The 23,397-nt window shown below is 40.2% G+C and overlaps 2 protein-coding genes and 1 long non-coding RNA gene across 3 annotated transcripts; all 3 read right to left on the bottom strand.

Annotated features, from left to right (window-relative positions):
- Window positions 1-945: 945 nt before the first annotated feature.
- Window positions 946-7,715, bottom strand: LOC135091749 (uncharacterized). The gene is made up of 4 exons (XR_010262627.1): window positions 7,468-7,715; window positions 3,686-3,887; window positions 3,188-3,352; window positions 946-1,841 (listed from the first exon to the last, which is right to left on the bottom strand). It is a non-coding gene; the product is annotated as an uncharacterized LOC135091749 (long non-coding RNA).
- A 908-nt stretch (window positions 7,716-8,623) lies between these two features.
- LOC135091748 (ribosome biogenesis protein WDR12 homolog) lies at window positions 8,624-15,369 on the bottom strand. The gene is made up of 4 exons (XM_063989683.1): window positions 15,140-15,369; window positions 11,342-11,550; window positions 10,860-11,024; window positions 8,624-9,518 (listed from the first exon to the last, which is right to left on the bottom strand). Exons 2-4 carry the CDS (start codon window positions 11,440-11,442, stop codon window positions 9,491-9,493), a joined length of 294 nt encoding a protein of 97 aa, XP_063845753.1. The 5' UTR covers window positions 11,443-11,550; window positions 15,140-15,369; the 3' UTR covers window positions 8,624-9,490.
- A 922-nt stretch (window positions 15,370-16,291) lies between these two features.
- Window positions 16,292-23,110, bottom strand: LOC135091747 (ribosome biogenesis protein WDR12 homolog). Its single transcript, XM_063989682.1, has 4 exons — window positions 22,880-23,110; window positions 19,045-19,253; window positions 18,519-18,683; window positions 16,292-17,191 (listed from the first exon to the last, which is right to left on the bottom strand). Exons 2-4 carry the CDS (start codon window positions 19,143-19,145, stop codon window positions 17,164-17,166), a joined length of 294 nt encoding a protein of 97 aa, XP_063845752.1. The 5' UTR covers window positions 19,146-19,253; window positions 22,880-23,110; the 3' UTR covers window positions 16,292-17,163.
- Between the last annotated feature and the right edge of the window lie 287 nt (window positions 23,111-23,397).

The raw sequence follows: 23,397 nt of genomic DNA, 5'->3' as shown, positions 1-23,397 counted from the left end.
CACTACACACCCATCCACCAATCCACAAAATAGTATTTTCTCTTCCAATAATATAGATCAACTTCACTCATATCATAAAATACTAATACAAAATAAAAGACAATCAAGTGTAAACATGTAAAACTAAATTATAAGCTATTATAACCGTATTTATCAAAGTATCCACATATCACTAATCAAAGCGCCAAATTTGAACTGATCCAAGCGGTGCTTACACTCACAATGTCTCTTCTAATGTATGACCTTATGTGAAGTCATTAAAGAAGACCCATAGACGCGATGCAGAGAAGGTCGCCGAATGTGTTGTCCCAGGAGGGTTGGCTCTCCTGAGAGATGAGGCTCTTCCGGTGGAGAGGGAATGGAAGCTGTCTGTTGTTTACATCAAACAGGGCCATCTTAGAGACAGTATCAGAAATGTAATTCACCCTAATGTCCGAGTGTGACCACCTGGAGCCTCACAGTAAATATCAGGGGAGGAGTCTTGGGCTCTGGGTTTTGGTGTAGGTCCTCCTAAAGGCTTGCCATCAGCTAGTGCATAATAATACTGTATCATCCACTCCAGTGACTTATCCTCCCACTCTCTCTCTCTCTCTCTCTCTCTCTCTCTCTCTCTCTCTCAGGGCTTTAGGATAGTTTCATAAAAAATACAACTTATAACAATTCTCAATCCATTTTAATATGACAAATATATTCTTTACACAGAACTGTTACATATATATACAACAATGTACACTCACACACTTCCACATTAAGCAAATACATTCAGGTCAAAATTCTTTCATATATATATATATATATATATATATATATATATATATATATATATATATATATATATATATATATATATATATATATATATATATATATATATATATATATATTATGCAAAATTAATTATACAAAAAAAAAATAAAAAAAAAAATAAATAAATAAATAAAAAGAAATAGACAAATAATAATGAAGAGGAATGAATGAATTCCAACAAAATGAGAGTGGAATTAGTTCAGGCATGGCACTGGATGATTGGAGTTACAACATAACTACTTAGAACAGGACTATACACTGAACACTAATGTAATTACATCAAATGGAATAGAGAGAGAAATTACACATGAAAATCTGAACACAAAGTGAAAACAGCAGCAATAAACACCACTGTAGAATGAATAATAATAAACAGGAGCAATAAACACCATTGTAAAGTCAATAAATATATACATACATAGTGTTGGCCACACACACACACACACACAGGTATAGTTCATCTATTCTCTGACTAGGATATGACCAAAATGTTCTCTTAGGCATCAATGTACAGAGAGAGGCACAATAGACAGGCACCCTGCAAGGCATCATCTCACTGTCACCCTCACACTCTCCACCTGTGCACTGATGAAGGTGTTAGATGAACAGATAGATAGGCTGGATATACTAATGACAAAAACTAAACTCATCTAAGATATGTAAAACAAAGAAAAAAATAGATAAAAAATTACAGCATAGAGTTAATTTTCAAGGAAACAAAATCTGACACCTACAATTTTGCATTTTCATCACTCACACACTGACAACTTCCAATATGGCCTGTTCAATGTTGTGATACAAATGTCAAGCCCCACAACTTCCACTATGGCCTACTGAATGCCATGATAAAGACGTTAAGCCTTTAAGAACACAAGCATATACCCTTCATAATCCTTCACCAGACACACTTCAGTCATCCCAGAGCCTCATCAAACACATTGCTCCCAGGACACACCAGGCATGCCTCCCCATCCATCACTACTGGAAGTTGGGCCGGCCTACTATCTCACACGGATTCCAACTGTCGTCCTCGCCTGCCGGTAAAAAAGTACTCATTAAATCCAAATGTATGGCTACCACACCTAAAAAGGTTAAACAAGTCGAGGACATCAAAATTAAGTAATGCAAGGATTATACACACTAAAGACTCAATATGCAACGCAAACTTTGATGAATTACGTGAAAAATACAAAATTTTACCCGAGTCACCCACACCCAGACACACCCAAGTACACGGGGACACTGCCAGCTACAACCACCATCACCCCCCGACTTTACAAAATGGAAGAAGAGCATAACCAATCACTCACCACTTGTTCCCTCATCACCCTCTATCACTCCAGAACCCTCTACCAATGCAACCAATGTCTGCACATGCAACACACATGGCAGAATGGACTAGACATTATTGCATTACTGTATACAATTGTGAAAAAAATGGAAATGCAATGATGAACAAGGATTCAATTGGTGAGTACAAGTAATGAACAAGCCAACCAAAGGAGGAACAAATTGTCTTTACACATGCGCACACACACACACACACACTCTCTCTCTCTCTCTCTCTCTCTCTCTCTCTCTCTCTCTCATAGCTATATCATTACTACTTCCATATTCACCACAAAGTCACAGCCTCTCATCAACCATATCACACAAGGCCTGCAAATCAAACCACTTTCCTCTCTCCACACTTTCATAGGCAGTAGAGATAATTAGTCACGGTATCATGGATCTTTCCCTTCCATTGCAGCCTAACCCACAATATCAGAGTTTTAGACACTGAAACATTTAGAATGCATCCCAGCCTCTTGTCACACACACATAAGAACATAAAGGAAGTTGCAAGAAGTAGTGGCAGTACATGAATGAAGCCTATCTATTTACACCTATTTACTGAACACTAGCCTCTCATCACACACACCATCATCACACTAATATATTGCCACATCTCACGAGGCTAGTGTTCTCTGGCCATGCAGCATCTAGCTACTTCCATTCCCCAGTCACTCAATCACCAGTGCAGTGATAGGGAAAAGAGCAGCTGAGGGTTGGAAGCACCTCTCTCGCCTCTCAGTGCTCTGCTCTGCTCATGCTCTTACTCTCACTATCCAAGCATGTGTTCCCAAACTTTTCATCATCCTATGTCAACTATTTTTAACAGGCTCTTTAATAAAATAATAGTTTTCAAGGCTGTTTTCTTGATCTAACTCATCTTTTAATAATGATAATGCATTATTAATGAGAACATTATAAGAACTTAAGTAACAATCTTCTGTGAACTTGAAAAAAGCTATAATACATTACATAACCTGAGAAACATTTTTTTCTTATTTGCAAGTAGAAAGCTTCACAATGTATATCAACAGAAAACATAGATCACCTAGAGAATAACTGCAGGGGTGCCTGAGCATGTACCCAGGTGACGAACTTGTCAGGGGCATGGTGGGCAGGGATGGTGAGGTAGTGGGCCCTGTCACCCTGCCCCTCTGCCAGCTCCTGCACATACCACAGGTGTTGGATATTGATGTCACACCCTGTCAGCGGCCTGTGCAGGGGACGTAGGGTGAGAGGAGACTGGGTTAGGGTGAAATATTGTTCTGTAAAGTGGAAATTTGTTAGATCGGGTACAATTACGGTGAGATATTGTTGTCTTAGGCAAATGTGTTGGATAGGATCTCCTTCACTACTGGTCTCTCTCTCTCTCTCTCTCTCTCTCTCTCTCTCTCTCTCTCTTTCACCACTAGTCAGCTTCCCCCACTCTCTCCCTCTCACTTTTCTCTCTCTCTATCTCCCTCCCATCCATCATTAGCCAGTCTCCCTCTCTCTACCTCAGCCACATCCTTTTCCCTCCCTCCCTCCCCCACACTCCCTCTCTCACCAGTGGTCTGTACAGCAGAAAACCAGTCGTCAAGGTGGAAGGAATCCTTGGGGGTGAGTGTAGGGAGCTTCTTCAAGTACTTCACTTCCACCATTCCCTCCAGGTTCTTCCTGCTCCTCCAGTAGATCCCCAAGCTTGCCCATCACCAGCTGCCCCTCCATCACAAACTAACACTTGGGCAGGTCTCTTGAGTGGTCCCAACCTGTGAACGTGGGATTAGGTTAGGCTAGGTTAGGTTAAGGTGTTCTGGTAAAACCTGGGGATGGTGTGTGGAGGACAGGACAGACTTTTTTTTTTTTTTTTTTCCATGTAGGAAGGATACTGGCCAAGGGCAACAAAAATCTAATAAAAAAAAAAAGCCCACTGAAATGCCAGTCCCATAAAAGGGTCAATGCAGTGGTCAAAAATTGGTGGATAAGTGTCTTGAAACCTCCCTCTTGAAGGAATTCAAGTTGTAGGAAGGTGGAAATACAGAAGCAGGCAGGGAGTTCCAGAGTTTACCAGAGAAAGGGATGAATGATTGAGAATGCTGCTTAACTCTTGCGTTAGAGAGGTGGACAGAATAGGGGTGAGAGAAAGAAGAAAGTCTGGTGCAGCAAGGCCGCGGAAGGAGGTGAGGTATGCAGTTAGCAAGATCAGAAGAGCAGTTAGCATGAAAATAGCGGTAGAAGACAGCTAGATGTGCAACATTGCGGCGGTGAGAGAGAGGCTGAAGACAGTCAGTTAGAGGAGAGGAGTTAATGAGACGAAAAGCTTTTGATTCCACCCTGTCTAGAAGAGCAGTATGAGTGGAACCTCCCAGACATGTGAAGCATACTCCATACATGGACGGATAAGGCCCTTGTACAGAGTTAGCAGCTGGGGGGGGGTGAGAAAAACTGGCGGAGACGTCTAAGAACACCTAACTTCACAGAAGCTGTTTTAGCTAGAGATGAGATGTGAAGTTTCCAGTTCAGATTATAAGTAAAGGACAGACCGAGGATGTTCAGTGTAGAAAATGGGGAGAGTTGAGTGTCATTGAAGAAGAGGGGATAGTTGTCTGGAAGGTTGTGTCGAGTTGATAGATGGAGGAATTGAGTTTTGAGGCATTGAACAATACCAAGTTTGCTCTGCCCCAATCAGAAATTTTAGAAAGATCAGAAGTCAGGCATTCTGTGACTTCCCTTCGTGATATGTTTATCTCCTGAAGGGTGGGACGTCTATTAAAAGATGTGGAAAAGTGCAGGGTGGTATCATCAGCGTAGGAGTGGATAGGACAAGAAGTTTGGTTTAGAAGATGATTAATGAATAATAAGAAGAGAGTGGGTGACAGGACAGAACCCTGAGGAACACCACTGTTAATAGATTTAGGAGAAGAACAGAGACCGTCTACCACAGCAGCAATAGAACGGTTAGAAAGGAAACTTGAGATGAAGTTACAGAGAGAAGGATAGAAACCGTAGGAAGACTGTGGAAGATTTGGGGATGGTGTGAGGAGGAGAGCAGGACTGTGGGAAGTCTGTGGAAGACCTGGGGATTTTGAGATTTTACTAATTCTTGTTTTTCATGGTGCTTTCTCTAATTTTTTTTTTTGATGTTGATTTTGGCATTGTTTTATCATTCTCTATCTCCTCCATTAATTACTCCCTTATTTTTATATTTTAATTATTATTCATAAGCTTAAAAAAATATGCCCTTCTTGTAACATGGAGTTTGTGATAAAAATTTTGTTCTTTCATTTTTTTTTTTTTAAGTTTATTTAAATTATGATGATTTTAGCATTTTTTCTTTTCTCTAGCTCCTCCATTTCACCTTACTTTTCTTCCTCCTGTTCCTATTTGTGAATCTTAAAGACACGCCCTTCCTACAATACACACCAAGGCCTGCTGGGTTCATATCTATTGGGTGGTAATTATAACTGTAATACTCTAAAAGATGGCTATGCCAAGCTGCAGAGGCTATATTACACTGCGAATGCTCAGAATACAAAGACAGTGAAGGCGTACTTATACTTTATACCAAGTGAAGAGAATGGGTGAATTATAGAAAAATTATTAAGTTGGATAGAGCAACATTAAGAAACACGGGAAGTCACTAAGGACATCAGAGAGATTGATGAAAGGGAGCGTGGGTTGGGTGAGGAAACGGAGAGCTGTGAGGGCAGAAGAGGTGGTGGTGCGAAAGCCTATGCTGGGAAACACACACACACACACACACACACACACACACACACACACACACACACACACACACACACACACACACACACACACACACACACAACAGCAACAACAACAACAGCAGCAGCAACAAGCAGGCAGGCAGGCAGAGAGAAGCAGTGACAGGCCAGGTGGTGAGCTGCAGCAGGCTTGCTCATCACCTGGCACACCCCTCGCTCCCCCTTTCCCCCTCCACACACATCAGTACACTCATTACACACACTCATCCACCATCCACCACTTATCTATGCACAAACCACCCCAATAGTGTGCTCCTTATTCTTGGAAAACGCTACAGATTAGGTTACGTTTTGCTGAAGGGAGTGGAAAGACAAGCGTCTCAGTCTGATGACGTCACACCAGCTCATGACGTCACACGGTCCGTTTTTTACGTTCGTTATTTCATTTTGAAAATCGAATTTTTAAATACTACGTCCAGACTGGATTCCTTTATATATTTTGACTTGTCATATACTTTAACTTTTACCTAGAATATCAAAACATTTCAAGCCTCAGTAATAATAAAGAAATTTAAAATTAAGATATGAAAAAATGTTGGAACTTTGAAATTCATAAAAACAATAATCAAGCCCACAAATCTCAGTTAATGGAAATGCAGAACACTTTAAAAAATCTGAACTATCTTTAAAAATAATTTAACGTTAGTTACATCCCGAAATAAATAAATTTGATATAAATAAAACGTCAAAAAACCGACTTTTAACAGGGCTACAAGTAATTCTAAAGGCCGCATATTTACCTTAACAGCACGAAAAAACACTTTTAAAATCATAAGCGTTTTTTTAGAAGTAAGACAATCTTAATTACAAGCTTAAATAAAAAAAAGTCTGACAGGGTATGAAAAATGCACCAGGAAACGACCCTTATATACGTATAAAACGCCTAAAAAATTAACATATTTCACTGTACAGAATTAAGAAAAACACTTCAAAAATAACGAAATAATTTTAGAAACCATAAAAACTTATTTAGAAACCGAAATAAAACAGTTAAGAAAAATATAAAATAAATGGAATATCGACAGGTTCCAACCCGGCTATCCAATATGGCGGCGGTCCCGGTAGAGAAAAAAGCCGCTAGTCTGCCTTATTTACGCCTTCATCACAACAAAATCAGGCACTGATGTTTATATCTGATCCGCGGATATCAAAACAGAGTCATGTGGCTCCATTTAGTGACAGGATTTACTTACGATTAGTGAGGGATGTAGCAAATAATGGCGGATATATAGGGAAAGCCTGCCTCCATCTCAGCTTATAAGATTTTGAAAAATTAAGTTTGGGTGGTTTTTAATATTGTCGTAGTTAATTTGTGAGTATTTGTAATGAAGATTAAAAACATTAATAGAAACGTGCAATATTGAGTCATGAATGTATTCCTAACGGGAAGAAAATACGTATGAGCCTTAAATAAAAACGAAGATAAAAACAATGTTTCAATAGAAATTTCCTTAAACATGGACACTAACCTAACTCTCCTGGTTCGTTATTATGCGTGACACACTTATTATAAGGAAAACATTATCAAACTCCGCCAGCTAGACAAGCGGTGGCTGTTTCTTACCAATATTCTGAGTCTCCCTGGCCCTCCTGACAAGCTGCTGGCCCTCACAGGCACTTCCCGCCAAGCAGCAAGCCTGCACCAGCACACAGTGGTAGTCATGGCCCATGTCACTGTCCTGTTCAGCGAAAATCCAGGTTAAATAAGGCAGCGGCACATGTGAGCCTTCCTTTCACCGTCCCTCCTTGTATGACGTCTGCTCACCCTCCTCCCTTCTTCTACCAAGCAGCACCGCACTACACACCCATCCACCAATCCACAAAATAGTATTTTCTCTTCCAATAATATACATCAACTTCACTCATATCATAATATACTAATACAAAATAAAAGACAATCAAGTGTAAACATGTAAAACTAAATTATAAGCTATTATAACCGTATTTATCAAAGTATCCACATATCACTAATCAAAGCGCCAAATTTGAACTGATCCAAGCGGTGCTTACACTCACAATGTCTCTTCTAATGTATGACCTTATGTGAAGTCATTAAAGAAGACCCATAGACGCGATGCAGAGAAGGTCGCCGAATGTGTTGTCCCAGGAGGGTTGGCTCTCCTGAGAGATGAGGCTCTTGCGGTGGAGAGGGAATGGAAGCTGTCTGGTGTTTACATCAGACAGGGCCATCTTAGAGGCAGTATCAGAAATGTAATTCACCCTAATGTCCGAGTGTGACCACCTGGAGCCTCACAGTAAATATCAGGGGAGGAGTCTTGGGCTCTGGGTTTTGGTGTAGGTCCTCCTAAAGGCTTGCCATCAGCTAGTGCATAATAATACTGTACCATCCACTCCAGTGACTTATCCTCCCACTCTCTCTCTCTCTCTCTCTCAGGGCTTTAGGATAGTTTCATAAAAAATACAACTTATAACAATTCTCAATCCATTTTAATATGACAAATATATTCTTTACACAGAACTGTTACATACATATACAACAATGTACACTCACACACTTCCACATTAAGCAAATACATTCAGGTCAAAATTCTTTCACATATATATATATATATATATATATATATATATATATATATATATATATATATATATATATATATATATATATATATATATATATATATTATGCAAAATTAATTATACAAAAAATAAATAAATAAAATAAATAAAAAAATAAATAAATAAAAAGAAATAGACAAATAATAATGAAGAGGAATGAATGAATTCCAACAAAATGAGAGTGGAATTAGTTCAGGCATGGCACTGGATGATTGGAGTTACAACATAACTACTTAGAACAGGACTATACACTGAACACTATTGTAATTACATCAACTGGAATACAGAGAGAAATTACACATGAAAATCTGAACACAAAGTGAAAACAGCAGCAATAAACACCACTGTAGAATGAATAATAATAAACAGGAGCAATAAACACCATTGTAAAGTCAATAAATATATACATACATAGTGTTGGCCACACACACACACACACACACACACACAGGTATAGTTCATCTATTCTCTGACTAGGATATGACCAAAATGTTCTCTTAGGCATCAATGTACAGAGAGAGGCACAATAGACAGGCACCCTGCAAGGCATCATCTCACTGTCACCCTCACACTCTCCACCTGTGCACTGATGAAGGTGTTAGATGAACAGATAGATAGGCTGGATATACTAATGACAAAAACTAAACTCATCTAAGATATGTAAAACAAAGAAAAAAATAAATAAAAAATTACAGCATAGAGTTAATTTTCAAGTAAACAAAATCTGACACCTACAATTTTGCATTTTCATCACTCACACACTGACAACTTCCAATATGGCCTGTTCAATGTTGTGATACAAATGTCAAGCCCCACAACTTCCACTATGGCCTACTGAATGCCATGATAAAGACGTTAAGCCTTTAAGAACACAAGCATATACCCTTCATAATCCTTCACCAGACACACTTCAGTCATCCCAGAGCCTCATCAAACACATTGCTCCCAGGACACACCAGGCATGCCTCCCCATCCATCACTACTGGAAGTTGGGCCGGCCTACTATCTCACACGGATTCCAACTGTCGTCCTCGCCTGCCGGTAAAAAAGTACTCATTAAATCCAAATGTATGGCTACCACACCTAAAAAGGTTAAACAAGTCGAGGACATCAAAATTAAGTAATGCAAGGATTATACACACTAAAGACTCAATATGCAACGCAAACTTTGATGAATTACGTGAAAAATACAAAATTTTACCCGAGTCACCCACACCCAGACACACCCAAGTACACAGGGACACTGCCAGCTACAACCACCATCACCCCCCGACTTTACAAAATGGAAGAAGAGCATAAGCAATCACTCACCACTTGTTCCCTCATCACTCTCTATCACTCCAGAACCCTCTACCAATGCAACCAATGTCTGCACATGCAACACACATGGCAGAATGGACTAGACATTATTGCATTACTGTATACAAGTGTGAAAGAAATGGAAATGCAATGATGAACCAGGATTCAATTGGTGAGTACAAGTAATGAACAAGCCAACCAAAGGAGGAACAAATTGTCTTTACACATGCGCACACACACACACACACACACACACTCTCTCTCTCTCTCTCTCTCTCTCATAGCTATATCATTACTACTTCCATATTCACCACAAAGTCACAGCCTCTCATCAACCATATCACACAAGGCCTGCAAATCAAACCACTTTCCTCTCTCCACAATTTCATAGGCAGTAGAGATAATTAGTCACGGTATCATGGATCTTTCCCTTCCATTGCAGCCTAACCCACAATATCAGAGTTTTAGACACTGAAACATTTAGAATGCATCCCAGCCTCTTGTCACACACACATAAGAACATAAAGGAAGTTGCAAGAAGTAGTGGCAGTACATGAATGAAGCCTATCTATTTACACCTATTTACTGAACACTAGCCTCTCATCACACACACCATCATCACACTAATATATTGCCACACCTCACGAGGCTAGTGTTCTCTGGCCATGCAGCATCTAGCTACTTCCATTCCCCAGTCAATCAATCACCAGTGCAGTGATAGGGAGGAGAGCAGCTGAGGGTTGGAAGCACCTCTCTCGCCTCTCAGTGCTCTGCTCTGCTCATGCTCTTACTCTCACTATCCAAGCATGTGTTCCCAAACTTTTCATCATCCTATGTCAACTATTTTTAACAGGCTCTTTAATAAAATAATAGTTTTCAAGGCTGTTTTCTTGATCTAACTCATCTTTTAATAATGCATTATTAATGCATTATTAATGAGAACATTATAAGAACTTAAGTAACAATCTTCTGTGAACTTGAAAAAAGCTATAATACATTACATAACCTGAGAAACATTTTTTTCTTATTTGCAAGTAGAAAGCTTCACAATGTATATCAACAGAAAACATAGATCACCTAGAGAATAACTGCAGGGGTGCCTGAGCATGTACCCAGGTGACGAACTTGTCAGGGGCATGGTGGGCAGGGATGGTGAGGCAGTGGGCCCTGTCACCCTGCCCCTCTGCCAGCTCCTGCACATACCACAGGTGTTGGATATTGATGTCACACCCTGTCAGCGGCCTGTGCAGGGGACGTAGGGTGAGAGGAGACTGGATTAGGGTGAAATATTGTTCTGTAAAGTGGAAATTTGTTAGATCGGGTACAATTACGGTGAGATATTGTTGTCTTAGGCAAATGTGTTGGATAGGATCTCCTTCACTACTGGTCTCTCTCTCTCTCTCTCTCTCTCTCTTTCACCACTAGTCAGCTTCCCCCACTCTCTCCCTCTCACTTTTCTCTCTCTCTATCTCCCTCCCATCCATCATTAGCCAGTCTCCCTCTCTCTACCTCAGCCACATCCTTTTCCCTCCCTCCCTCCCCCACACTCCCTCTCTCACCAGTGGTCTGTAGTCTGTACAGCAGAAAACCAGTCGTCAAGGTGGAAGGAATCCTTGGGGGTGAGTGTAGGGAGCTTCTTCAAGTACTTCACTTCCACCATTCCCTCCAGGTTCTTCCTGCTCCTCCAGTAGATCCCCAAGCTTGCCCATCAGCAGCTGCCCCTCCATCACAAACTAACACTTGGGCAGGTCTCTTGAGGGGTCCCAACCTGTGAACGTGGGATTAGGTTAGGCTAGGTTAGGTTAAGGTGTTCTGGTAAAACCTGGGGATGGTGTGTGGAGGACAGGACAGACAAAGACCAGCAGGATGACTTTTTTTTTTTTTTTTTTCCATGTAGGAAGGATACTGGCCAAGGGCAACAAAAATCTAATAAAAAAAAAATGCCCACTGAAATGCCAGTCCCATAAAAGGGTTAAAGCAGTGGTCAAAAATTGGTGGATAAGTGTCTTGAAACCTTACTCTTGAAGGAATTCAAGTCGTAGGAAGGTGGAAATACAGAAGCAGGCAGGGAGTTTCAGAGTTTACCAGAGAAAGGGATGAATGATTGAGAATGCTGGTTAACTCTTGCGTTAGAGAGGTGGACAGAATAGGGGTGAGAGAAAGAAGAAAGTCTGGTGCAGCAAGGCCGCGGAAGGAGGTGAGGCATGCAGTTAGCAAGATCAGAAGAGCAGTTAGCATGAAAATAGCGGTAGAAGACAGCTAGATATGCAACATTGCGGCGGTGAGAGAGAGGCTGAAGACAGTCAGTTAGAGGAGAGGAGTTAATGAGACGAAAAGCTTTTGATTCCACCCTGTCTAGAAGAGCAGTATGAGTGGAACCTCCCAGACATGTGAAGCATACTCCATACATGGACGGATAAGGCCCTTGTACAGAGTTAGCAGCTGGGGGGGGGGTGAGAAAAACTGGCGGAGACGTCTAAGAACACCTAACTTCATAGAAGCTGTTTTAGCTAGAGATGAGATGTGAAGTTTCCAGTTCAGACAGGACAGACCGAGGATGTTCAGTGTAGAAGAGGGGGACAGTTGAGTGTCATTGAAGAAGAGGGGATAGTTGTCTGGAAGGTTGTGTCGAGTTGATAGATGGAGGAATTGAGTTTTTGAGGCATTGAACAATACCAAGTTTGCTCTGCCCCAATCAGAAATTTTAGAAAGATCAGAAGTCAGGCGTTCTGTGACTTCCCTTCGTGATATGTTTACCTCCTGAAGGGTGGGACGTCTATTAAAAGACGTGGAAAAGTGCAGGGTGGTATCATCAGCGTAGGAGTGGATAGGACAAGAAGTTTAGTTTAGAAGATCATTAATGAATAATAAGAAGAGAGTGGGTGACAGGACAGAACCCTGAGGAACACCACTGTTAATACATTTAGGAGAAGAACAGAGACCGTCTACCACAGCAGCAATAGAACGGTTAGAAAGGAAACTTGAGATGAAGTTACAGAGAGAAGGATAGAAACCGTAGCAAGACTGTGGAAGATTTGGGGATGGTGTGAGGAGGAGGGCAGGACTGTGGGAAGTCTGTGGAAGACCTGGGGATTTTGAGATTTTACTAATTCTTGTTTTTCATGGTGCTTTCTCTAATTTTTTTTTCTGGTGTTGATTTTGGCATTGTTTTATCATTCTCTATCTCCTCCATTAATTACTCCCTTATTTTTATATTTTAATTATTATTCATAAGCTTAAAAAAAATATGCCCTTCTTGTAACATGGAATTTGTGATAAAAATTTTGTTCTTTTATTTATTTTTTTTAAAGTTTATTTAAATTATGATGATTTTAGCATTTTTTCTTTTCTCTAGCTCCTCCATTTCACCTTACTTTTCTTCCTCCATTTCACCTTACTTTTCTTCCTCCTGTTCCTATTTGTGAATCTTAAAGACACGCCCTTCCTACAATACACACCAAGGTCTGCTGGGTTCATATCTATTGGGTGGTAATTATAATTGTAATACTCTAAAAGAGGGCTATGCCAAGCTGCAGAGGCTATATTACACTGCGAATGCTCAGAATACAAAGACAGTGAAGGCGTACTTATACTTTATACCAAGTGAAGAGAATGGGTGAATTATAGAAAAATTATTAAGTTGGATAGAGCAACATTAAGAAACACGGGAAGTCACTAAGGACATCAGAGAGATTGATGAAAGGGAGCGTGGGTTGGGTGAGGAAACGGAGAGCTGTGAGGGCAGAAGAGGTGGTGGTGCGAAAGCCTATGCTGGGAAACACACACACACACACACACACACACACACACACACACACACACACACACACAACAACAACAACAACAACAACAGCAGCAGCAACAAGCAGGCAGGCAGGCACAGAGAAGCAGTGACAGGCCAGGTGGTGAGCTGCAGCAGGCTTGCTCATCACCTGGCACACCCCTCGCTCCCCCTTTCCCCCTCCACACACATCAGTACACTCATTACACACACTCATCCACCATCCACCACTTATCTATGCACAAACCACCCCAATAGTGTGCTCCTTATTCTTGGAAAACGCTACAGATTAGGTTACGTTTTGTTGAAGGGAGTGGAAGGACAAGCGTCTCGGTCTGATGACGTCACGCCAGCTCATGACGTCACACGGTCCGTTTTTTACGTTCGTTATTTCATTTTGAAAATCGAATTTTTAAATACTACGTCCAGACTGGATTCCTTTATATATTTTGACTTGTCATATACTTTAACTTTTACCTAGAATATCAAAACATTTCAAGCCTCAGTAATAATAAAGAAATTTAAATTTAAGATGTGAAAAAATGTTGGAACTTTGAAATTCATAAAAACAATAATCAAGCCCACAAATCTCAGTTAATGGAAATGCAGAACACTTTAAAAAATCTGAACTATCTTTAAAAATAATTTAACGTTAGTTACATCCCGAAATAAATAAATTTGATATAAATAAAACGTCGAAAAACCGACTTTTAACAGGGCTACAAGTAATTCTAAAGGCCGCATATTTACCTTAACAGCACGAAAAAACACTTTTAAAATCATAAGCGTTTTTTTAGAAGTAAGAAAATCTTAATTACAAGCTTAAATAAAAAAAAGAGTCTGACAGGGTATGAAAAATGCACCAGGAAACGACCCTTATATACGTATAAAACGCCTAAAAAATTAACATATTTCACTGTACAGAATTAAGAAAAAAACTTCAAAAATAACGAAATAATTTTAAAAACCATAAAAACTTATTTAGAAACCGAAATAAAACAGTTAAGAAAAATATAAAATAATTGGAATATCGACAGGTTCCAACCCGGCTATCCAATATGGCGGCGGTCCCGGTAGAGAAAAAAGCCGCTAGTCTGCCTTATTTACGCCTTCATCACAACAAAATCAAGCACTGATGTTTATATCTGATCCGCGGATATCAAAACAGAGTCATGTGGCTCCATTTAGTGACAGGATTTACTTACGATTAGTGAGGGATGTAGCAAATAATGGCGGATATATAGGGAAAGCCTGCCTCCATCTCAGCTTATAAGATTTTGAAAAATTAAGTTTGGGTGGTTTTTAATATTGTCGTAGTTAATTTGTGAGTATTTGTAATGAAGATTAAAAACATTAATAGAAACGTGCAATATTGAGTCATGAATGTATTCCTAACGGGAAGAAAATACGTATGAGCCTTAAATAAAAACGAAGATAAAAACAATGTTTCAATAGAAATTTCCTTAAACATGGACACTAACCTAACTCTCCTGGTTCGTTATTATGCGTGACACACTTATTATAAGGAAAACATTATCAAACTCCGCCAGCTAGACAAGCGGTGGCTGTTACTTACCAATATTCTGAGTCTCCCTGGCCCTCCTGACAAGCTGCTGGCCCTCACAGGCACTTCCCGCCAAGCAGCAAGCCTGCACCAGCACACAGTGGTAGTCATGGCCCATGTCACTGTCCTGTTCAGCGAAAATCCAGGTTAAATAAGGCAGCGGCACATGTGAGCCTTCCTTTCACCGTCCCTCCTTGTATGACGTCTGCTCACCCTCCTCCCTTCTTCTACCAAGCAGCACCGCACTACACACCCATCCACCAATCCACAAAATAGTATTTTCTCTTCCAATAATATACATCAACTTCACTCTTATCATAATATACTAATACAAAATAAAAGACAATGAAGTGTAAACATATAAAACTAAATTATAAGCTATTATAACCGTATTTATCAAAGTATCCACATATCACTAATCAAAGCGCCAAATTTGAACTGATCCAAGCGGTGCTTACACTCACAATGTCTCTTCTAATGTATGACCTTATGTGAAGTCATTAAAGAAGACCCATAGACGCGATGCAGAGAAGGTCGCCGAATGTGTTGTCCCAGGAGGGTTGGCTCTCCTGAGAGATGAGTCTCTTGCGGTGGAGAGGGAATGGAAGCTGTCTGGTGTTTACATCAGACAGGGCCATCTTAGAGGCAGTATCAGAAATGTAATTCACCCTAATGTCCGAGTGTGACCACCTGGAGCCTCACAGTAAATATCAGGGGAGGAGTCTTGGGCTCTGGGTTTTGGTGTAGGTCCTCCTAAAGGCTTGCCATCAGCTAGTGCATAATAATACTGTACCATCCACTCCAGTGACTTATCCTCCCACTCTCTCTCTCTCTCTCTCTCTCAGGGCTTTAGGATAGTTTCATAAAAAATACAACTTATAACAATTCTCAATCCATTTTAATATGACAAATATATTCTTTACACAGAACTGTTACATATATATATACAACAATGTACACTCACACACTTCCACATTAAGCAAATACATTCAGGTCAAAATTCTTTCATATATATATATATATATATATATATATATATATATATATATATATATATATATATATATATATATATATATATATATATATATATGCAAAATTAATTATACAAAAAAAAAAATAAATAAATAAATAAATAAATAAATAAATAAATAAATAAAAAGAAATAGACAAATAATAATGAAGAGGAATGAATGAATTCCAACAAAATGAGAGTGGAATTAGTTCAGGCATGGCACTGGATGATTGGAGTTACAACATAACTACTTAGAACAGGACTATACACTGAACACTATTGTAATTACATCAAATGGAATACAGAGAGAAATTACACATGAAAATCTGAACACAAAGTGAAAACAGCAGCAATAAACACCACTGTAGAATGAATAATAATAAACAGGAGCAATAAACACCATTGTAAAGTCAATAAATATATACATACATAGTGTTGGCCACACACACACACACACACACACACAGGTATAGTTCATCTATTCTCTGACTAGGATATGACCAAAATGTTCTCTTAGGCATCAATGTACAGAGAGAGGCACAAGACAGGCACCCTGCAAGGCATCATCTCACTGTCACCCTCACACTCTCCACCTGTGCACTGATGAAGGTGTTAGATGAACAGATAGATAGGCTGGATATACTAATGACAAAAACTAAACTCATCTAAGATATGTAAAACAAAGAAAAAAATAAATAAAAAATTACAGCATAGAGTTAATTTTCAAGTAAACAAAATCTGACACCTACAATTTTGCATTTTCATCACTCACACACTGACAACTTCCAATATGGCCTGTTCAATGTTGTGATACAAATGTCAAGCCCCACAACTTCCACTATGGCCTACTGAATGCCATGATAAAGACGTTAAGCCTTTAAGAACACAAGCATATACCCTTCATAATCCTTCACCAGACACACTTCAGTCATCCCAGAGCCTCATCAAACACATTGCTCCCAGGACACACCAGGCATGCCTCCCCATCCATCACTACTGGAAGTTGGGCCGGCCTACTATCTCACACGGATTCCAACTGTCGTCCTCGCCTGCCGGTAAAAAAGTACTCATTAAATCCAAATGTATGGCTACCACACCTAAAAAGGTTAAACAAGTCGAGGACATCAAAATTAAGTAATGCAAGGATTATACACACTAAAGACTCAATATGCAACGCAAACTTTGATGAATTACGTGAAAAATACAAAATTTTACCCGAGTCACCCACACCCAGACACACCCAAGTACACAGGGACACTGCCAGCTACAACCACCATCACCCCCCGACTTTACAAAATGGAAGAAGAGCATAAGCAATCACTCACCACTTGTTCCCTCATCACCCTCTATCACTCCAGAACCCTCTACCAATGCAACCAATGTCTGCACATGCAACACACATGGCAGAATGGACTAGACATTATTGCATTACTGTATACAAGTGTGAAAGAAATGGAAATGCAATGATGAACCAGGATTCAATTGGTGAGTACAAGTAATGAACAAGCCAACCAAAGGAGGAACAAATTGTCTTTACACACGCGCACACACACACACACTCTCTCTCTCTCTCTCTCTCATAGCTATATCATTACTACTTCCATATTCACCACAAAGTCACAGCCTCTCATCAACCATATCACACAAGGCCTGCAAATCAAACCACTTTCCTCTCTCCACACTTTCATAGGCAGTAGAGATAATTAGTCACGGTATCATGGATCTTTCCCTTCCATTGCAGCCTAACCCACAATATCAGAGTTTTAGACACTGAAACATTTAGAATGCATCCCAGCCTCTTGTCACACACACATAAGAACATAAAGGAAGTTGCAAGAAGTAGTGGCAGTACATGAATGAAGCCTATCTATTTACACCTATTTACTGAACACTAGCCTCTCATCACACACACCATCATCACACTAATATATTGCCACACCTCACGAGGCTAGTGTTCTCTGGCCATGCAGCATCTAGCTACTTCCATTCCCCAGTCACTCAATCACCAGTGCAGTGATAGGGAGGAGAGCAGCTGAGGGTTGGAAGCACCTCTCTCGCCTCTCAGTGCTCTGCTCTGCTCATGCTCTTACTCTCACTATCCAAGCACGTGTTCCCAAACTTTTCATCATCCTATGTCAACTATTTTTAACAGGCTCTTTAATAAAATAATACTTTTCAAGGCTGTTTTCTTGATCTAACTCATCTTTTAATAATGCATTATTAATGCATTATTAATGAGAACATTATAAGAACTTAAGTAACAATCTTCTGTGAACTTGAAAAAAGCTATAATACATTACATAACCTGAGAAACATTTTTTTCTTATTTGCAAGTAGAAAGCTTCACAATGTATATCAACAGAAAACATAGATCACCTAGAGAATAACTGCAGGGGTGCCTGAGCATGTACCCAGGTGACGAACTTGTCAGGGGCATGGTGGGCAGGGATGGTGAGGCAGTGGGCCCTGTCACCCTGCCCCTCTGCCAGCTCCTGCACATACCACAGGTGTTGGATATTGATGTCACACCCTGTCAGCGGCCTGTGCAGGGGACGTAGGGTGAGAGGAGACTGGGTTAGGGTGAAATATTGTTCTGTAAAGTGGAAATTTGTTAGATCGGGTACAATTACGGTGAGATATTGTTGTCTTAGGCAAATGTGTTGGATAGGATCTCCTTCACTACTGGTCTCTCTCTCTCTCTCTCTCTCTCTCTCTCTCTCTCTCTCTCTCTCTCTCTCTCTCTCTCTCTCTCTCTCTCTCTTTCACCACTAGTCAGCTTCCCCCACTCTCTCCCTCTCACTTTTCTCTCTATCTCCCTCCCATCCATCATTAGCCAGTCTCCCTCTCTCTACCTCAGCCACATCCTTTTCCCTCCCTCCCTCCCCCACACTCCCTCTCTCACCAGTGGTCTGTAGTCTGTACATCAGAAAACCAGTCGTCAAGGTGGAAGGAATCCTTGGGGGTGAGTGTAGGGAGCTTCTTCAAGTACTTCACTTCCACCATTCCCTCCAGGTTCTTCCTGCTCCTCCAGTAGATCCCCAAGCTTGCCCATCAGCAGCTGCCCCTCCATCACAAACTAACACTTGGGCAGGTCTCTTGAGGGGTCCCAACCTGTGAACGTGGGATTAGGTTAGGCTAGGTTAGGTTAAGGTGTTCTGGTAAAACCTGGGGATGGTGTGTGGAGGACAGGACAGACAAAGAAGACCAGCAGGATGACTTTTTTTTTTTTTTTTTTTCCATGTAGGAAGGATACTGGCCAAGGGCAACAAAAATCTAATAAAAAAAATACCCACTGAAATGCCAGTCCCATAAAAGGGTCAAAGCAGTGGTCAAAAATTGGTGGATAAGTGTCTTGAAACCTCCCTCTTGAAGGAATTCAAGTCGTAGGAAGGTGGAAATACAGAAGCAGGCAGGGAGTTCCAGAGTTTACCAGAGAAAGGGATGAATGATTGAGAATGCTGGTTAACTCTTGCGTTAGAGAGGTGGACAGAATAGGGGTGAGAGAAAGAAGAAAGTCTGGTGCAGCAAGGCCGCGGAAGGAGGTGAGGCATGCAGTTAGCAAGATCAGAAGAGCAGTTAGCATGAAAATAGCGGTAGAAGACAGCTAGATATGCAACATTGCGGCGGTGAGAGAGAGGCTGAACACAGTCAGTTAGAGGAGAGGAGTTAATGAGACGAAAAGCTTTTGATTCCACCCTGTCTAGAAGAGCAGTATGAGTGGAACCTCCCAGACATGTGAAGCATACTCCGTACATGGACGGATAAGGCCCTTGTACAGAGTTAGCAGCTGGGGGGGGTGAGAAAAACTGGCGGAGACATCTAAGAACACCTAACTTCATAGAAGCTGTTTTAGCTAGAGATGAGATGTGAAGTTTCCAGTTCAGATTATAAGTAAAGGACAGACCGAGGATGTTCAGTGTAGAAGAGGGGGACAGTTGAGTGTCATTGAAGAAGAGGGGATAGTTGTCTGGAAGGTTGTGTCGAGTTGATAGATGGAGGAATTGAGTTTTTGAGGCATTGAACAATACCAAGTTTGCTCTGCCCCAATCAGAAATTTTAGAAAGATCAGAAGTCAGGCGTTCTGTGACTTCCCTTCGTGATATGTTTACCTCCTGAAGGGTGGGACGTCTATTAAAAGACGTGGAAAAGTGCAGGGTGGTATCATCAGCGTAAGAGTGGATAGGACAAGAAGTTTGGTTTAGAAGATCATTAATGAATAATAAGAAGAGAGTGGGTGACAGGACAGAACCCTGAGGAACACCACTGTTAATACATTTAGGAGAAGAACAGAGACCGTCTACCACAGCAGCAATAGAACGGTTAGAAAGGAAACTTGAGATGAAGTTACAGAGAGAAGGATAGAAACCGTAGGAAGACTGTGGAAGATTTGGGGATGGTGTGAGGAGGAGGGCAGGACTGTGGGAAGTCTGTGGAAGACCTGGGGATTTTGAGATTTTACTAATTCTTGTTTTTCATGGTGCTTTCTCTAATTTTTTTTTCTGGTGTTGATTTTGGCATTGTTTTATCATTCTCTATCTCCTCCATTAATTACTCCCTTATTTTTATATTTTAATTATTATTCATAAGCTTAAAAAAAATATGCCCTTCTTGTAACATGGAGTTTGTGATAAAAATTTTGTTCTTTCATTTTTTTTTTTAAGTTTATTTAAATTATGATGATTTTAGCATTTTTTCTTTTCTCTAGCTCCTCCATTTCACCTTACTTTTCTTCCTCCATTTCACCTTACTTTTCTTCCTCCTGTTCCTATTTGTGAATCTTAAAGACATGCCCTTCCTACAATACACACCAAGGCCTGCTGGGTTCATATCTATTGGGTGGTAATTATAACTGTAATACTCTAAAAGAGGGCTATGCCAAGATGCAGAGGCTATATTACACTGCGAATGCTCAGAATACAAAGACAGTGAAGGCGTACTTATACTTTATACCAAGTGAAGAGAATGGGTGAATTATAGAAAAATTATTAAGTTGGATAGAGCAACATTAAGAAACACGGGAAGTCACTAAGGACATCAGAGAGATTGATGAAAGGGAGCGTGGGTTGGGTGAGGAAACGGAGAGCTGTGAGGGCAGAAGAGGTGGTGGTGCGAAAGCCTATGCTGGGAAACACACACACACACACACACACACACACACACACACACACACACACACACACACACACACACACACACACACACACACACACACACACAACAACAACAACAGCAGCAGCAGCAACAAGCAGGCAGGCAGGCAGAGAGAAGCAGTGACAGGCCAGGTGGTGAGCTGCAGCAGGCTTGCTCATCACCTGGCACACCCCTCGCTCCCCCTTTCCCCCTCCACACACATCAGTACACTCATTACACACACTCATCCACCATCCACCACTTATCTATGCACAAACCACCCCAATAGTGTGCTCCTTATTCCTGGAAAACGCTACAGATTAGGTTACGTTTTGTTGAAGGGAGTGGAAGGACAAGCGTCTCGGTCTGATGACGTCACGCCAGCTCATGACGTCACACGGTCCGTTTTTTACGTTCGTTATTTCATTTTGAAAATCGAATTTTTAAATACTACGTCCAGACTGGATTCCTTTATATATTTTGACTTGTCATATACTTTAACTTTTACCTAGAATATCAAAACATTTCAAGCCTCAGTAATAATAAAGAAATTTAAAATTAAGATATGAAAAAATGTTGGAACTTTGAAATTCATAAAAACAATAATCAAGCCCACAAATCTCAGTTAATGGAAATGCAGAACACTTTAAAAAATCTGAACTATCTTTAAAAACAATTTAACGTTAGTTATATCCCGAAATAAATAAATTTGATATTAATAAAAAGTCGAAAAACCGACTTTTAACAGGGCTACAAGTAATTCTAAAGGCCGCATATTTACCTTAACAGCACGAAAAAACACTTTTAAAATCATAAGCGTTTTTTTAGAAGTAAGAAAATCTTAATTACAAGCTTAAATAAAAAAAAGAGTCTGACAGGGTATGAAAAATACACCAGGAAACGACCCTTATATACGTATAAAACGCCTAAAACATTAACATATTTCACTGTACAGAATTAAGAAAAACACTTCAAAAATAACGAAATAATTTTACAAACCATAAAAACTTATTTAGAAACCGAAATAAAACAGTTAAGAAAAATATAAAATAATTGGAATATCGACAGGTTCCAACCCGGCTATCCAATATGGCGGCGGTCCCGGTAGAGAAAAAAGCCGCTAGACTGCCTTATTTACGCCTTCATCACAACAAAATCAGGCACTGATGTTTATATCTGATCCGCGGATATCAAAACAGAGTCATGTGGCTCCATTTAGTGACAGGATTTACTTACGATTAGTGAGGGATGTAGCAAATAATGGCGGATATATAGGGAAAGCCTGCCTCCATCTCAGCTTATAAGATTTTGAAAAATTAAGTTTGGGTGGTTTTTAATATTGTCGTAGTTAATTTGTGAGTATTTGTAATGAAGATTAAAAACATTAATAGAAACGTGCAATATTGAGTCATGAATGTATTCCTAACGGGAAGAAAATACGTATGAGCCTTAAATAAAAACGAAGATAAAAACAATGTTTCAATAGAAATTTCCTTAAACATGGACACTAACCTAACTCTCCTGGTTCGTTATTATGCGTGACACACTTATTATAAGGAAAACATTATCAAACTCCGCCAGCTAGACAAGCGGTGGCTGTTACTTACCAATATTCTGAGTCTCCCTGGCCCTCCTGACAAGCTGCTGGCCCTCACAGGCACTTCCCGCCAAGCAGCAAGCCTGCACCAGCACACAGTGGTAGTCATGGCCCATGTCACTGTCCTGTTCAGCGAAAATCCAGGTTAAATAAGGCAGCGGCACATGTGAGCCTTCCTTTCACCGTCCCTCCTTGTATGACGTCTGCTCACCCTCCTCCCTTCTTCTACCAAGCAGCACCGCACTACACACCCATCCACCAATCCACAAAATAGTATTTTCTTTTCCAATAATATACATCAACTTCACTCATATCATAATATATTAATACAAAATAAAAGACAATCAAGTGTAAACATGTAAAAGTAAATTATAAGCTATTATAACCGTATTTATCAAAGTATCCACATATCACTAATCAAAGCGCCAAATTTGAACTGATCCAAGCGGTGCTTACACTCACAATGTCTCTTCTATTGTATGACCTTATGTGAAATCATTAAAGAAGACCCATAGACGCGATGCAGAG

Source organism: Scylla paramamosain, chromosome 38, assembly GCF_035594125.1.
Source record: "Scylla paramamosain isolate STU-SP2022 chromosome 38, ASM3559412v1, whole genome shotgun sequence".
Taxonomy (NCBI): Eukaryota; Metazoa; Arthropoda; class Malacostraca; order Decapoda; family Portunidae; genus Scylla; species Scylla paramamosain.
This window is presented reverse-complemented; position numbering and strand designations above follow the sequence as displayed.

Excerpts from the sequence above, each read along its gene's own strand:
- LOC135091748 (XM_063989683.1), bottom strand. The coding sequence starts at position 11,442 with ATGGTGGAAGTGAAGTACTTGAAGAAGCTCCCTACACTCACCCCCAAG. Across the intron at positions 11,025-11,341 it reads GTACAGACTACAGACCACTG|GCCGCTGACAGGGTGTGACA; the intron begins GTGAGAGAGGGA and ends TCCCCTGCACAG. Across the intron at positions 9,519-10,859 it reads CCCCTGCAGTTATTCTCTAG|GCGAGGACGACAGTTGGAAT; the intron begins GTGATCTATGTT and ends TTTTACCGGCAG.
- LOC135091747 (XM_063989682.1), bottom strand. The coding sequence starts at position 19,145 with ATGGTGGAAGTGAAGTACTTGAAGAAGCTCCCTACACTCACCCCCAAG. Across the intron at positions 18,684-19,044 it reads GTACAGACTACAGACCACTG|GCCGCTGACAGGGTGTGACA; the intron begins GTGAGAGAGGGA and ends TCCCCTGCACAG. Across the intron at positions 17,192-18,518 it reads CCCCTGCAGTTATTCTCTAG|GCGAGGACGACAGTTGGAAT; the intron begins GTGATCTATGTT and ends TTTTACCGGCAG.